The 15339-nt window shown below is 52.4% G+C and overlaps 1 protein-coding gene across 1 annotated transcript; it reads right to left on the bottom strand.

The window, feature by feature from the left end:
• Nucleotides 1–3865: 3865 nt before the first annotated feature.
• Nucleotides 3866–13396, bottom strand: CDCP2 (CUB domain containing protein 2). Its single transcript, XM_066325438.1, has 6 exons — nt 13272–13396; nt 11264–11611; nt 10844–11182; nt 10036–10389; nt 7453–7631; nt 3866–7260 (listed from the first exon to the last, which is right to left on the bottom strand). Exons 1-6 carry the CDS (start codon nt 13378–13380, stop codon nt 6946–6948), a joined length of 1644 nt encoding a protein of 547 aa, XP_066181535.1. The 5' UTR covers nt 13381–13396; the 3' UTR covers nt 3866–6945.
• Nucleotides 13397–15339: the final 1943 nt, after the last annotated feature.

Raw genomic sequence — 15339 nt, 5'->3', positions numbered from 1 at the left:
GGCTTATTTTTTTTTTCTCTGAAAGGAACAGGGTTCAGAACGATTGCATGAATAAATCTAAACAACAAACTATTGTTTAAATTCCTTTTTAGTTATTGAAAATTGGAATTCTTGCCTCTATATTTGCTCTGATTTCTTTTGTGCCACAAGTTGTCTTGTTCTCCATAAGCTGTGAGTAAGGCTGTTCCAGGCATGGTGTTCTATCTTCACCTAAAAAATGACTGACTGTCATTACCTGGACCTGCTAGATGCTTTTTTCATTTGCAGACCCTTAGCAGAAACACCCAAAACTTACCTGAGGTGTTGAACTCCATAAATTTAATTAGATAATTGCAGGTTCTCTTAAGAATATCTTAAACCCTGTTTTGTTTGCTTGGGCCAGGGCAAGACCAGTTTTGCCTGTACACATTGTCCTCAAAGAGCTGAACACAGCTCAGTTTTATTTGTAGGAAGTTAAGGTTAGGTGTGTTGGAGGCAGAAATTGGCAGATGCATGGGTGGTGATGCTGTAACATTCAGTAAGATGTAACACTGGTTGACCAAGCTGTAGCAAAAAATGGGAAAACTCTCAATTTCTTACAAGCAATCAGCTCCATTTCCCACCTAAATAACTTCAAACAGCACAGCTGTAATTTGTGTATCCTGGACCATCAGGAGGGGTTCAGGATCAGTGAATGACAGCTTTTGCATCAGAGCTGCAACACCAAGACCTGCAGTATTTATTTACAGCTTCCTGTTCCTGGTGCCAGGCTGTGTTTTCTCTGTTTGGGTAATGTGAGAAGCAAAATTCCTCAAAGTGAGGAACTTCTGGTCTAATGATTGCCAGGCCAAAGAGGTTTCCCACACAGGTCAGGTGCAGTCTGGCTGCACCAAATATTCTTCATTTAGAAAGTAACTTCAGGGATGCAGAGTTGCTGCACATGAGCAGAAAACTCTCCAATAAATTTCCACTATTTAATGGTTGATGTTTTTGCCCAACTTGTTTCAAAGGAACCCAAGTGCAAAGCTCTGGGTCCAGTTCTTTTATCTTAATGTTAAAGCTGGCAGTAACATTTGGGCTGAGGATTCACAGACTCAGCTTTGCAGTAAACTCACTGGAGGAACTGGAAAAGAGTCTGGAGGGTTGGACTCACAACCCACAGCAGGAGGAATTCAGGAAACATTTTACGGACAAAAACAGAAAGGAAGGTGGGGAAAGAAAACAAAAACAGGGATGGAAAAGCAATAGGCCAAAAAGGGCTTCATTTTCCCAAAGGGTGATGCTGAATGTGACAACAGGATACTTGATACCTGGTACTAATGAAGTTTTTAATTAGTCTATAAAAAGTAGATTCCCTCCATGGAGCAGCCTCACCTGCACACTGTGTTTATGTATGCCTTGGGTTACCTGCTGAATCAGTTTGCTGCTCCTTGGCTCTTCCTTCCCTGCCGTGGGTGATGCAGCCCAGTCTTCAGGCTGGGGAAACCCTTTTGGAGAAAAAGGGAGGATGAAAGGGCTGAGCAGTGGCTCCCTTGTGCTCAGTTCCTCTGCCACGGAGACTGAAATCAGTGTTTCCCTTTCTACAGAGGAAACGTTAAATGAGGGAGGCACCTAATCTAGAGAAAAGTTCTTATTTTTTCCTTTTTTTTCTTTCAGATTAAGCCTATCCCACAGATACCTGTCAGCAAAGGAGTACATACAGATAGCTGGCAGACCTCTAGAGACCTGCTACACCCAGCAAAGAGAGGAGGGAAGCCCCTTCTGGAGGTGTCACCTCCTGATGCCCCTCCCCGTGCTTGGGAAATACAGGGTGGGCTCCGGGCAGCACCAGGAGGGATGGAAGAGGGAATTCACTCCTGCCAGAGCTGACTTCTGACCCTGCCTGTGAAGAGCAAATTTGGGAAGGCACTAGGTGACAGCTTGTTCTGTTCCCCATCAGCAGGCACAGCTCAGGAGAGCTTTGTCCTGCTGCAAATTACTTGGGTGAAAGAAGATGGGAGTAGACAAGACCCTCCCTGTCCTTTGGAAAAGAAAAAGCTCAGCAGCTCACCAGTTTTCATCTTTCAAGAGGCTCTTCAAAGGTTTCTTCACAAAGAACCCAAACTTTTAGATCTCATTTGCTTCCCTGGCAGCCCTGTAATATGAAGGGTTGGCTAAAATGGCCCTGGATTAAGAGACATCAAGGCAAGGAGCAGCCACAGAAATCCTTGGAGTCCAAAGGATGCTCCAGGAACTTCCCTCCCAGGGTACGTTATGGAGCAGAAATAGGGGGCTGGAGCAGTGGGGGGACAGAGGGAAGCAGAAAAGAAGAGGTAGAAGGAAACACATGAGGGAATTCCCCAGCCCAGTTGGCCACAACCAGCAAAGCCTTGCTCCTCCATTCAGGTGGGTGAACTGGCACCTCACAGGAGGGGAAACTGAGGCACAAAGGAACTCTGACATGTCACAGTAAGAAAAAAAAAAAAAAAAAAAAAAAAAAAAAAAAAAAAAAAAAAAAAAAAAAAGGGAAGCCCATGCCAGGGTTACACTGCAATTAATGATGCTCCAAATCTTGTGGTGGCAGTCCCCTGAGCAACATCCATGGTCTCTGTCAAATAAACAAGATTATGGAATGGTCCTTGCTAATTATATATTATTATCTAGCAAGCAGTTATCTCGCTATAAAGGGTGCTCCTATAATGGACAAACACTGCTTCTCTAGCAGAGTCAGCCCCAATGGCAAGAAAAGTACAAAAGCCCAAATCATTTCTGCTGTGGCCAGTATTTTGCCTGAGCTGGAATGTTCACATTGCAAACACTGCACTCCTGTCCCAGAGAGAGAGAAGAGGAGGAGGAGGGCTGCAACCTGCAGAGCCAGCCAGAGGGAGAAGGCAGGATCAAATCTGTACCCCCCAAATCTGCCACAAAGACATGACTGTAAGCTCAAAATCCAGCTGTGAACTCTCCCACTCATCGTGGAGCACTCAGCCTCCCACACCAAAATCCCCACGGGCAGGGCCCTCGCTGTCCCCGGGGCTGTGATGATCAGGAAACTGGCCTTAAAATAAGCTTGGAAAAGAGCTCCTGGTAAACACTGTCATTGCATTTTTAATTGTCCATATGCTTGATCCATTATGTTTTCCCAGATGGCTGGGCTGCCTGACTACTGTCTCCTCATCTGTGCCACTATGACCAGGGTCTCCAGCAGGTACCTGGATGCCCAAGGCAGGGACACCCTCGTGGCACTCTCTGTGTCCCTGTGGCCAGGGTCTCCAGTGAGCTCTGTCCTTCCCAGCACAAACCCACACCCACTGACCCAGCCATGCCAAGCTCCTGGGGAGCCATGACTGGCTCAATGGCAAAAGTGGCTGGTAGCCTCCTGGCCTTCCACACCAACCCCCAAGAAAACCACCCTGAGGAGCAGCAAACCTGCCCCTGCTCCTTGTGCTTGCCCAAGGGCCAGTCCCTGTTAAATCATCCCAAAATGTGTGAGGAGAGGATGTAGAAGATGCACACCACCAGCATCTTCAGTCATGGGCTCAGCTCCAGCACTGGCTCCCTGGGCATCACAAACATCCCATTCCCAGGCTGGGATTAAAGTATAAAAACTGAAAAGACACAAATAACCCTCTGAGCAGAGCAAAGGGGAAGATCTTGGAGAACAGTGGGTGTCACCACAGAAAACTCACAGTGAACATTACATAGAATAAATTGCCTGGGAAGGGGTGGATCATGACACTCTCTGCTTGCTGGGCTCCCCAGTGGGATGCCCAGCCCTGTCCAGTGCCCAGGCAGAGGGAGCAGGGTCTTGTGCCAGCAGCAGTGCCCATTTTGGGGCACTTCCACAATCATTCTCTTGTCCAGTGCAGCAGCACTAAAGCACATCCCCCAGCAGCACACCCTCACAGTGTGACACATCAGGAAAACCTCCCTGGTTAAATAGAGAAAACACAGAGAGCATGGCTGAGATTTTTCAGATATTTTAGCACAGCTTCTCTCCAGTAGGAGCGATCTCCCCAGGGAAGGACAGGAATAAACCAATAGATCCCCTGGGGGCTCTTGCAGTCCTGTTTTCTATGATCTACAATTTTCCAACAGTTCTTCGCTGGATTTGCACGCAGATGTTTGCAGGGGCATAACAGAGGCTCTCCCTCCTGCAAACAGCCAAGCCTTTGTCTGCTCTGGAGAGACACGACTCCACGTCCACAAGCAAAGCCAGGAAATGGGGAGGCTGCATCCAGCCCGGCTCAATCCAGCCATCATGCTCTAAATAAATAATCAGATGAGCAGTGGGAGCACTGCCCACGCCTGCTGCTCTCCTGCTTGCCCGGGAAGCACTGGGATACACTGAGGGGAACTGAGGCCTGGTGTGTGAGAACCACAGGCAGAGTGGAGGGAAGGAATGCTGGTGATGGATTTCTGATATCTGTTTGCCACTCATCCGAGCAGCTTTTACGTGAGAAGAAGGGTTTGTTTCTGGAAATCACCTGGGCAGTCCCCCTCCCCTGCTGGGCTCCATCCCCAGCCAGGGCAGTATGGCAGAGAAGACTTGGTTTAACAGAGGATGCCAGTGGGCAAATTCCTGCAGGGCAGGGAGAGACTGGATACCTAAATCTAGTGGAGAGGCTGAGACATGGTGGAGGAGGCCTGGAGGCTGAGGAGGGCTGGTGTTTGGTGAGCACCAGAGGCTCTCCTCGCTCCGAGGGAGATGACTGGCTCGAGTGGCTCACTGCTGGTGGCAGATGCAGCAGTGAATGCCATCAGAAACAAGTGGGTAAAGGGCTTTTGGAGCCATTCAAGTTGCATTAATCACCCTGTCCATGACCCTTGGATAACACCCTGCAGGCCTGGGGCTGCTGGGGATCCCCTTGACTCAGGAGCAGAGCTGCTCCCACAGCACCCGTCCTGCATCCACAGGGATGTGTGCAGGGGAGCACTCCACCCAGGGATGCTTGGGTAGTTGTGAACTGGAGTCAGAGCCGCAAATACTCCCTGGGGTGACCCTGTCCAACTCTTCATTTGAGTGCAACACCAACAGCTATCCAGGAAAGCCTTTTTCCCTGCAAATCACAGGGTTCTGGAGGCTCCAGCTGGGCAAGGAGCGCCTGTCCTGCAGGCAAGTGCTGGATGCTGCTGGGTGCTGTGGGCTCCCTGCCAGGCACCAGCAGCCACAGTGCTCACCTGTTTCAGCAAAATCTGGGCCACCAAGAAGGTTAATTATATCTTTAAGTTTCTTTCAGTTGTCAAATGTTGTAACTATGGTCTCAAGCTGACAGTTCTATACCCAGCAATTAACCGGCAGCGAGGCTTTGCAGGCAGCAGGGGAGGCTGGCCTTGTTTACCATCTCTGCACACAACAGGCTCTCAAAACATTCCCTTAATGGAGCTCAACGGTGCTGGCAAATATTTCCCTCGGAAATCTCCCATTTGCCGATGTGTTGCACCAACAAACGCCAAATCAATCCGGGCTCCGATAACGAAGGCTCCTCGTTAGAGGCACGCGCAGCTCTGTGCCTCCTTCCCTCCCCAGACACTCTGGCAGGGCTGGTGCAGTCCAGGAGGAAAAACTGCTCCATCATCATCATCCTGTTCCTTTGCTGCTGCTTCCTCTGATGCCCTGATGAACAGAACTGTCCCAGAGGGAAGCAGGACATCAGTCAGGGCAGCCTTTCACCGACGGGACTCTCCTACCAGTCCCTGCTAAATGCTGGATTCGACAGCACAAGTGGTTTGCTGTGCCCCTGAATGACCACCCTGGGATACTTTAAGATCTCTCCCTGCACTGCAGTGTTTCACAAAGGCTGGAGGAGGAGGGGTGGCCTCTTTCCATAGCAAGATTTCACGTGGCTTTGACAAACGCTGGCTCTGACCCACAGGGATGAACACAGGCTGCTCTGTGACAGCCACCCCCTCTTTGATGCTGAAGGGAAATGTCCTTTGTGCTGGCATGGCACCAGAGGCAGGCAGAGGTCATTCAGCCATCTATCAGGGCTCTTGGTGAGGATCCCCAGTTTTCTGGAGGGGCTGATGATCACAGGACTCTTCTTTCCATGCTCTCAGGTGCTGAGCTCACCCTCTACAGTGACCACAAGTGGAGATCTGCTGTCACTGAGGTCCCAGGGGAGCCAGCCCCTCCTGCCAAGGTTGTCTTTACAGGGTTACCAAAACCTCCACATTCCAACATCTCTCCAAGCCCTGGCAGGATCTGCCCATATTTTCAAACTTCAGGAGTAATTCTGGTAGAGAGTTCACAGCCGTGGACACCTGGATATGCTGGAAAGGAGGGAAACACAGAGGAGAAGAGGATTGTTCTCCTCCCCTCCAGCTGCTGGTGGCTGAGGTGCTCAGGTGAGTCCTGCGAGAAGGTGAGACAACATGAGAAGATCAAACGAGGAGCTCCAGGGCACAGCAAATGCATCTCATCACATCACCCACAGACACCCAGAAACATCACCCGGGAGCACCTACATGAGCTACATCTGCGTGTGCCAGGTGGAGATCCCTGTAACACAGCTCCACAGTTCCCCCCAAGCATGGGCCAGAAGCACAGAGAACATTTGTTGGAAATGTAGCTGCATTTGGGGATGGTTTGTACCTCCAAGAATTCAGCTAGAAATAATTGACAGGAAGATTTGCAGCCATCGGCAAACAACGTTACTTTCCTGAAAGCAGCAGCACTACAGGGAAAACAAATTGAAGCAGGTGTGGGAAGAGTAAGGGAGCACAAGAATTGCATTCCTGAGCCAAATGGACAGATTGAGACAGAGGAAAACAAATTGGGAAGAGAAACGACTGCCTATTGCCCAGATTTTTCAGGCACTAAGAGAAGGTGGAGGTTGGGTTCAGGCTCAGTTTCAGGGCCTGGGAGCTGTGTCTCTGTTTGGGCAGCTGTGTTAGGGTTCAGCCTGGAGTGAGGGTGGATTTTGGGGTGCCTTTCTGCCCTCAGCAGGACTGGGACTGCAATCCCTGGAGTCTGGAAGGAGCACCCTACAGAAGCACCAGCCCCACCACTGCGATGACCATGAGGAGCCCAGCCAGGATGCAGATGCTGATGAAGACGATGTCGCTGGTGTCCTGGCTCTTGATTTCACGGGCATAGATCTCTTCCCCCTCCCACTGCTGGGCATCCACCAGGTTTTCTGCCTGGCTGAGCCTGGATGGATCAGGGCCAGCAATAAGGGTCACCGAAGCTTCCTTCCTCTTTGGCTCACACTGCACCTCGTACTGGTGGATGTCCTCCTGGTCTCCCACTGAAAAATCAATGTAGAGGGTGCTGACGATGACAGACGTGTTGTTGCGTCTCTGCAAGGCAAGGGACACGGCTCACCAGGGCTTTGTGAAGCTCCTTTTCAAAGGGGTTTGGAGGGGCTGGCCATGAATCAAGCCAGTATGTACTGGGAAAACGTGAGAGGGACTGGGAATACCTCCCTGCAGCCAGCACAGGGCTAACCATTTGCACAGCTTGCTTTAAAGGAGGGTTTGCTGATCACTTACCTGGGATTCAGTGCCACAGGTGTCAAACCTGGTGTGTATTTTAAAGTTCCTGCCAACCACCTGGGCTGCACAGGAGGGGGTCCCCAGATAAATCCTATTCCTCTCCAGCTGGGCCAGGGCCTGCACAGGGATCTGGATGTGGAAGTCTGTCCGGGTGCAGCTGACGTTCATGGGCACAACTATTGGGACAGAAAACAGGGCGCACGTGTAGGACCCGTGAGGGTTTTCAGGGAAAAAGCCACCACCAGAATGCAGAATGCAATCAATATCAGTGTTTTAGCCCTGTCCCATGCCAAGGGCAGACATGGATGGCTCCCAGGCACTGCTCTGATTTCTGCCCAAGGGAGAGATCTCACCCTCAACCCTCCTGAACCTCATCCTCCTTGGGTCTCCAAGTGACACACAAGTGCCATTACAGGCAACACCATCCTGCTGTCACTGCCACTCTCCATCACTGCAAAGCCAGCAGGACATTTGAGTTGCTGCCCAGGACCAGACCACGAGAGCTTTGTGGATGACTTTCCATGGGCACAGACCTCCCCTGCATACTACATTGATGAAACAAAGACACATCTTGGAGGGACCCCATGCACGCCCTGGAGTGATGCAGCTTTGTGGCTGCCATATGGCCCTCCTGAAAGGGTGAGCTGGGCCCATGGCCCTGGGGCATCCTCCTGGGGAATGGCCCAGGCACAGTTCCAAGCATCACCAGCCCTCTCCTCAGAATGTTAATTTTGAAGGGGAGCTGGTGAGCAGTGTACGGAGGGAGCTGCTGTTGGGCTGCCCATGATGCCAAGATGAAGAGTAAGGCAACAATGACTCCAGCCCCTCTCCATCATTCTCCTTCTGGCACCATGTTTGGCCTGTCTGGATGTAGAAAGCATCCACACAGGGAAAGAAGTAGGGAGGAAAAATACCCCCCTCTTTAAAGTGAATCCTTGCTCAGCTTGAACTAACCACTTGGGCAATATGAATTATTGAATTATTCCAGCTCCCTCTGAATCTCGGCCTTATGAAACTGGGAAGATGCAATAAAATCAATACGAAAAAATAGTGTCACTTTGCTTCGCTTAGTGCATTATAAAACCATTAGAAGATTTACCAAATAACTAAAGTGCATTAGATCAAGAGGAGGAGAAAGTGGATCCTCTCTCCTGGCACGAAGGCTTTCATTTCAATGGCCATAAATCACACACGCCCCACCCAAGCCTTGGCTTTTGATGGACCTGAAAAGGAAAATTCTGCATGGCTGAAGGGCTGTGGATGCTGAGACTGAGGTGCCCCTTTGCCTCTGTGGGCTCCTGAGGAAGCTGGTGTCAGGGAGAGGCTGGTGTCCCCGGTGGGAGCAGCTGCTCTCCTGGCAGTGCTGGCAGCTGGATGTGACATGCAGGACGTTAATCACAAGCAGATGCTGGAATCACTGGGCAAACACAGCCGGCAGGCTCAGCTCTGTGGAGGGAGGCTCAGTTTCACATCCAAGCCTTTGTCCTTCCCGAGCATGCATCTGGCAGTGTGTACCAGGGCCTGCAGGAGCCTGGGGCTGTTGGGAGATGTCACACCCCTCTCTGTGATGGGACATCCCCCATTTCTCAGCAGCACCCCATCTATCTGTCTGCAGGCTGCTCCCTCTGGAGCAGAGACACCAAGATTTTCTCCCTGCACACAACTGTAAACCAGTGAGAAATCAGTGGGACAAGGACAGGGACAGACCTGCTGTGCACACTACAGCCCTACTAAATGTTCCCTACTACCTCTCTCCCTCCAGAGGCTCAGGACAAAACTCGATCCCATCTCTAACTCCAAGAACTATACACCTCCAAATCCCTTCTGTTATGCTGGAAGTGAAGAACCATTTTGCAGCTGAGGGATAACAACCAGGGCCAGCCTCCCCAGCGTCTGTGCTGCCAGTCCAGCAGCCCTGCTCTGGCTCCAGCCCTCTGGAAAGGCTGATCCTGGCTGAATCATCCCTGACCCACAGGTCAGTTAGGATGTAATTATACTGAAATACAACAAATGCCATAAATTTGCTGGCGTTTGAGGTGCAAAGGTTGGCAAATAGAGCAGGAAGGTTACACACTGCTCCTCCCACCAGCTGTGGACATGCCAGACACGCTGGCTGGGACTTGGCATGCCAGCAGCAGGGGTGTGCCAGACAGGGCTGGCCAGGTGGATTTGAGTATGCTTTGCCCTGGGGGTCCTGCCCTCCTGTGCTGGTGCCAGTGGAGGAGGGGACACGGTTTATGGCCTGCTCAGCCATGTGCTGGCAAGGCCGGAGCATCCAGGGGTGCAGAGAACAAGGTTGTGATGCTTGAGCTGGTCACCTGCTCTGGCTCATTAAAAACCCCTGGGTTTTCTCTCCCTCACACCTTGAGGAGCATGGCAGTGGCAGACACACAGGAATTTGAAGCTGGAAATCATCTCCTGAATACTAAATACAACGTGCAGCTCACTCGCCACGTCTTCCTCTGCCCCATCCCTAAGGAGCCACGGGCTCTGCTCCTGCAGACAGGAAACTTCACTGATGATCCCTCTGGAAATTACATGGTCCCAGTGGAACTGAGGAGCACCCAAGGGGGACCTTACCTCCCACGTAGGAGATGGAGAAGCCCCTCTTGGCCGTGTTGCGGTCGGTGTGGAGGACCAGGAGCAGCCGGTTGCTGTGGGAGGTGACGGGGGCCAGGCTCTCCCGCCCACACCACTGTCCCAGCAGGGATCCATTCTCGGTGCCACCATCAAAGGCAGACAAGTGATCGTAGTCACAGCCCCCCGTCAGGCTGCTCCGGCCCTCCAGCTCCATGTCCAGGAAGAAGATCTTGACCCGGTAGCCTGGGGGCAGCTGGATGCTCCACTGGCACTTGAGGTTGTTGGGGTAGAAGTTGGGGTACTGAGGGCTGGAGAAATTCCCTTTGATGGTGGTGAACACCTCCTGGCACTCCCCTGCTCAGGGAAAATGGGGAAAGGAAAAATCAAAAGCAAACCTGAAGCCTACCGGGTTTGGATGAAGGATCACTTGTTTTACTACTAAAGGATGCTCTGCCCTTCACCTCACTGCTCCCAGCCTTGTGTTTGGCTAATGGACAGCCAGCAGTTTTGGGGGATGGAAACTCCCAAGGCAAAGTCCTACAGGAGCAACCCATATCCCCAAGGAATGGCATGAACAAGGTTGACTCCTGCTCAAGAGGGCAGCCCAGGGCTTGGAATAACCACAATGATGCCATTTGCATTGTGTGGTGGCTTACACTTCACACCATCATCTCGTGGGCTCTCCCCAAAGGGATCTCCCCCATGATCACCTCCTCTTGCTGCTGTGGGAGGGAGGGAATCACCACCCCAATCCCAGTGCCTGTCCCCACGTGCTTCCCATTGCCCCACCACCCTGAGACCCCCGCACCCGAGTAGAAATGGGCCTTGAAGCCCCTGCCACCGATGTTGAAGTCCGACTTGAAGATGATGAGGAGGTGTGGGCTGGAGGAGATGGTGCGGGGCGGGCGGGCGCTGCCGCAGTAACGCCCCAGGCGGGGGGCAGCGACGGTGGGGCCGTCAAAAAGGGCCACGTAGTCGAAGCCACAGCCTTGGCCCCCCTCCATCTGGAAGTCAGCAAACACCAGGGTGAGGGGGCCACCAGCCCCCCCGATGCTCCAGCGGCACTCGGCGTCGTTGGGGTAACTCTCGGGGTAGCGCGGGCTGGTGATCTCCCCAGAGAGCCCCGTCAGCTGCCCACCGCAGGCGTCTGCAAGGAGGCAAGGATGGTGAGGGCAGTGGAAGAGGACAGCTGGATGGATGCACAGTGACCACCACACCTCCCTGCTACCTTTCTTGTAGGCAGCGGCGAAGCCGTGCTTGGCCACGTGCCGGTCGGAGCGGAAGACCACGGCCATGACGTGCCAGGCAGAGGAGAAGGGTGGTGGAGGGCTGTGGCCACAGAAGGTGCCCAAGAGGTTGCCCTGGTCTTGGGCAGCCCCGTTGTAGACCTGAAGGTAGTCGTAGGCACAGGTGTCGTGGTACTCCAGCTCGAAGTGGCTGAAGGAGAGCAGGACGGAGGAGCCCTCGGCCACCACGATGAGCCACATGCACTCTGTCTCGTAGGGATACAGCCCCGGGAAGTTGGGGCTGGAGAAATTGCCAGAGGGTGCTGAAAGTACTCCCCCACATTTGATGCCTGGAGGACACAGAAGTGGGTGTGATGTCCCCTTTCCAGGGGAAGCCTAAAAGAATGGAGACAGGATGCACAACACCAGCTCCATCCCACCACCACAGTACCAAAACACCAGCATCCTGCAGAACTCTGCTGGGCTTGTCCACCCACTTTCCCCTGGAGGACACGTGTGGCCCCATCACCTTTCGTCCCTTTGTGTAGCCCCTTTTCCCCATGCTGCCCTGTAGGGGCTCATCTGTGCCCTTGAGCTTGTCCTGCCACTAAGAGCAGAGAATCCCCACCTGTTTATGGCTGGGAAAAAGGAAGCTAGGAGTGAGTTTTAAAGGCTCAGTGGTACCAGGCTCACTGGCACCCCAGCTGCCCAGCCCTTCAGCTTTGTGCCTCCCACTGATCACATTCCCTCTATATAATGGAGGTATCAGAGAATTCGAGCTGGGAAAAACAGGGGTGAAGGGCTCGATATGCTGAACAATGAGTTATGCATGTAGGGATCGATTTCCTAATGAAATCTTTATACTGAGACATGGTTATTATAAAATAAGGCTGAGAAGGGGCTGGCTGTCACCTGCCCCTGGGTCTGATTAGGGCTGGGGTGAAGAGGGTGATACAGGGGGAACATACATCATGTCTGGGAGGGATGCAGACCCTGCACAGCCCCCAGGAGACACGTGTGGGTTCCCAAACAAGGCTGGGTGCTCGCTGCCATCAATCTGGGCCAAGTATATTGCAAATCAATAGTCAGCCTGTACACATTGCTTTTCATTGTGCTCACTGGCACAGTGACCTCCCAGCAAGGGGGGGTCCTGGGATGTGTGGCATGCTGTACCACAAATGTGTGTCTGGCCAGACCTAAAATCACCTTGGTCATTACTGGGGATAGGCAGTGAAGTAATATGGGGCTGGTACTAAAGGAATAACGTTGTTGAAATAAATATCCAAGAGGGGAGCCTGTGGGAGAGGTGAGTAGCCACAGTGAAGACAGCTGAATGGATTAAGGGCTGGGAGCCTTGGGGTGGTCTGGGAAGCTCAGGTAGGTGTATGTGAGGGGTGTGCAGGCACCACAGGGCAGTGGTGTGGCCTCGGGAGCACCTGCACCAGAGGCCAGGGATGGGTTCTGATTTCTGGCTCAGCCCTTCTGTGAGAAAGGCCCTGCTGTTTTGGGATGGGGGATTGTTTGGGCCACCCTATCCCCTGAATTACTGCATCATCTGCTAACCCTGCCCTGCATCCTGGGGGACCTTTTATCTGGGTAAGGTGAGAGGTTTATTGCACACCTGCCACATACACATACATGCATGCATTCATGTATAATGAAATGTGTACATGTATATAGATTTATATAGGCAAGTGCAACTCCAGAAACTAATAAACCCTTCACCAAAGCACCTGCACACCACAACAGGACAACCCCTTCCTGCATCCTCAGTAAGGTAAACATGAAGCAGAAACCCAAGCATGGAGCAGTGTCCCACACTTGGTGCCACCACAACAGTGACTCCAGATCCCAGCTCCTTGCCCCTGGCCTGAGCCAACCCCTCTCCCTGCAGGAGAGCTGGAATCCACTCACACTCCAGAGCCACTGTGGCACCTGCAAATGGCCCTCCCCTCCTCAGGATCCATGGATGCCCATCCAGCCCACCAGGAGCTGGGACCAGGCTCTTACCTCTGCTGGGAGCATCCCCGAGAGCCCCGCAGAGCACGGCCAGCGCTGCCAGACAGCCCAGCCCTGTGCACCTCATCCTCCAGCAGGCAAATCTCCCTTCACCGGGCATCCTCTTGGCGCTGTCTATCTGGGAGGAAAAAAATAAATAAAGAGAGAAATAAATAAAAGCAGGAGGACTGTAGAATTAATAGCGGAATGAATAATTCATCGCTTGTTTGAATTAAGAGCAGCAAGGTAACTTGATCTATTCCTCCCTTCCTTCACTCAGTTTTAATGATCTGGATCAAATGTCCCAAGGATTTACACTATACCAGATACCTTGTCAATACACTATATTTAGAAGAGATATTAATGTTTCAGAAATGGTGTATAACGGCAATAAGTCTGGGCTGACAATATGCCCTTAAGGGGCTATGAAAATAATTTAGTTCGCCAGGCAAGCCAGCGAACCAAAATGGGAATTTCAGACTTACCGCGGAAAAGCATCTCAGAAATTAACATGATTTATACTGCGGCACCCACTGCACAAAGCCAGCTGGTGGTGAGGGCTGGAGAAGCAGGGAGCAGGCTGCCAGGTCAGCATCCCTGCAGCAGGAGTCCAGGCTCAGCGGGATGCTCAGCCCGGGAAAGCGGCAGTCGTGAGCACTAAAGATAGCAAATCCCACCTCCCCCGAGGAAGATTAAGAGATGAATTGTGACTCATGGGCAAAAAAACATCGATTATTATAGAACCTGCTAAGGCCTTGGAGAATTGCCACGTTTCTTCCATGCTGGCTCACGCTACTTCTCGCCCAGGCTCTTGGATGCACTCAGCTGAAGGTGAGCAAGCCTTTGGGTTTGGTGAGAAAGATGTGCTCCTTGTGCTGTGCCACATTAGCTGGAGAAACCCCAAACCCAACAGTGGCTCAGTTCCTTCCCTCCCGCCCAGGAGAGAAAAGACTTTCCTGCTGCCATAGCCTACACCCACATGAATGCCAGGAAACAAAAATCCCACGAGGGCCTCCCAGCGTGAAGGACCTGTACTAAAAAAGTCACCTTCAAAGCAGCAGGGAGAGAAGCAGTGAGTATCTCTAAATCAGAGGCAGGAGACAAGTTGCATTTATTAATTAAGCAATGAGGATCGATGCTCGAGACATTTCCTGTGGATTAATGATGGGCTGGGAGGAGCTGATGGCCTGAGGTGCAGCTAAAGACCATTAACGCCAACTGGTCATGAATCCCCAGGAAATGCTCCATGCCAAGGTCGTTAAGTGCCTGCATATATTTATGGGGAATAACAACAACAATAATATTTGTGCAGGCTCTCTCCCCACTGCCCAGCCTTGCTGGAGCCATGCCAAGGGCTGCTGGGAGCACTGGGACATCCCAGCCAGGAGCCCTCTATCCTAAGGCCAGCTGAGGCAGGGAACATTGGGTTCTGTCCTGGGGCACTGAGCACTGCATCACCTCACCAGGACTGAGAGCATAACAGAATGAGGAGGAGCAGGGCAGCTCCCCCTGGGCACTGTGTGAAAATCTTGCCCCAGTGCAGGCTTTGGGAGATGCTTCAACGCTGGCACATCTCCTGCTGACCTCCCAGGAACATTACAGAGCTTAATTAGCTGCTTTCCTAATGGCTTGGAGAGGAGATCTGTCCTTGTCAACAAGTGTGGGCCCACACAGCGAAGATGCAGGCCAGGTCTGGCCATGGCACAGGGGTCTCTCCTGGGTATTTTCCATTGCCACAACCCTGGTTCATCCAGGAGTGCTCCCAGCCACCATCCCCTGGTCCAGGAACAAAGTGCTCCCCGCTCCTGCCTCGCTGCACTATGGAGCAACGTGTTTATCCTCATCACATCCATCCTGGGCAACACCCACTGTCTTCCAGCCTTTCCACCACTGCCTCAGCACCCAGGCAGTGCCCGGGACACCGGTACCTGCAGAGCTGCCCCTCTCCCTCCCCTTGGCTGTGCTCTGCACCGGCGACCCCCGGGAGAGGGGGGCCAGGGCTGCGCAGCACAGCAGCTGTGCCCCGCTCCCAGGAGACAGCATCCATCAACCCCCGGCACATTCACCCTTCTCCTGACCC

Source organism: Sylvia atricapilla, chromosome 9, assembly GCF_009819655.1.
Source record: "Sylvia atricapilla isolate bSylAtr1 chromosome 9, bSylAtr1.pri, whole genome shotgun sequence".
NCBI classification, from domain to species: domain Eukaryota; kingdom Metazoa; phylum Chordata; class Aves; order Passeriformes; family Sylviidae; genus Sylvia; species Sylvia atricapilla.
The sequence above is the reverse complement of the archived record's forward strand: the minus strand, read 5'-3'. Positions and strand labels throughout refer to the sequence as shown.

Coding starts and splice junctions, on each gene's coding strand:
- CDCP2 (XM_066325438.1), bottom strand. CDS start 13,380: ATGCCCGGTGAAGGGAGATTTGCCTGCTGGAGGATGAGGTGCACAGGG. Junction 11,183..11,263: donor CGCCGCTGCCTACAAGAAAG/GTAGCAGGGAGG, acceptor GCCTCCTTGCAG/ACGCCTGCGGTGGGCAGCTG. Junction 7,261..7,452: donor CCTGTGGCACTGAATCCCAG/GTAAGTGATCAG, acceptor CTTGCCTTGCAG/AGACGCAACAACACGTCTGT.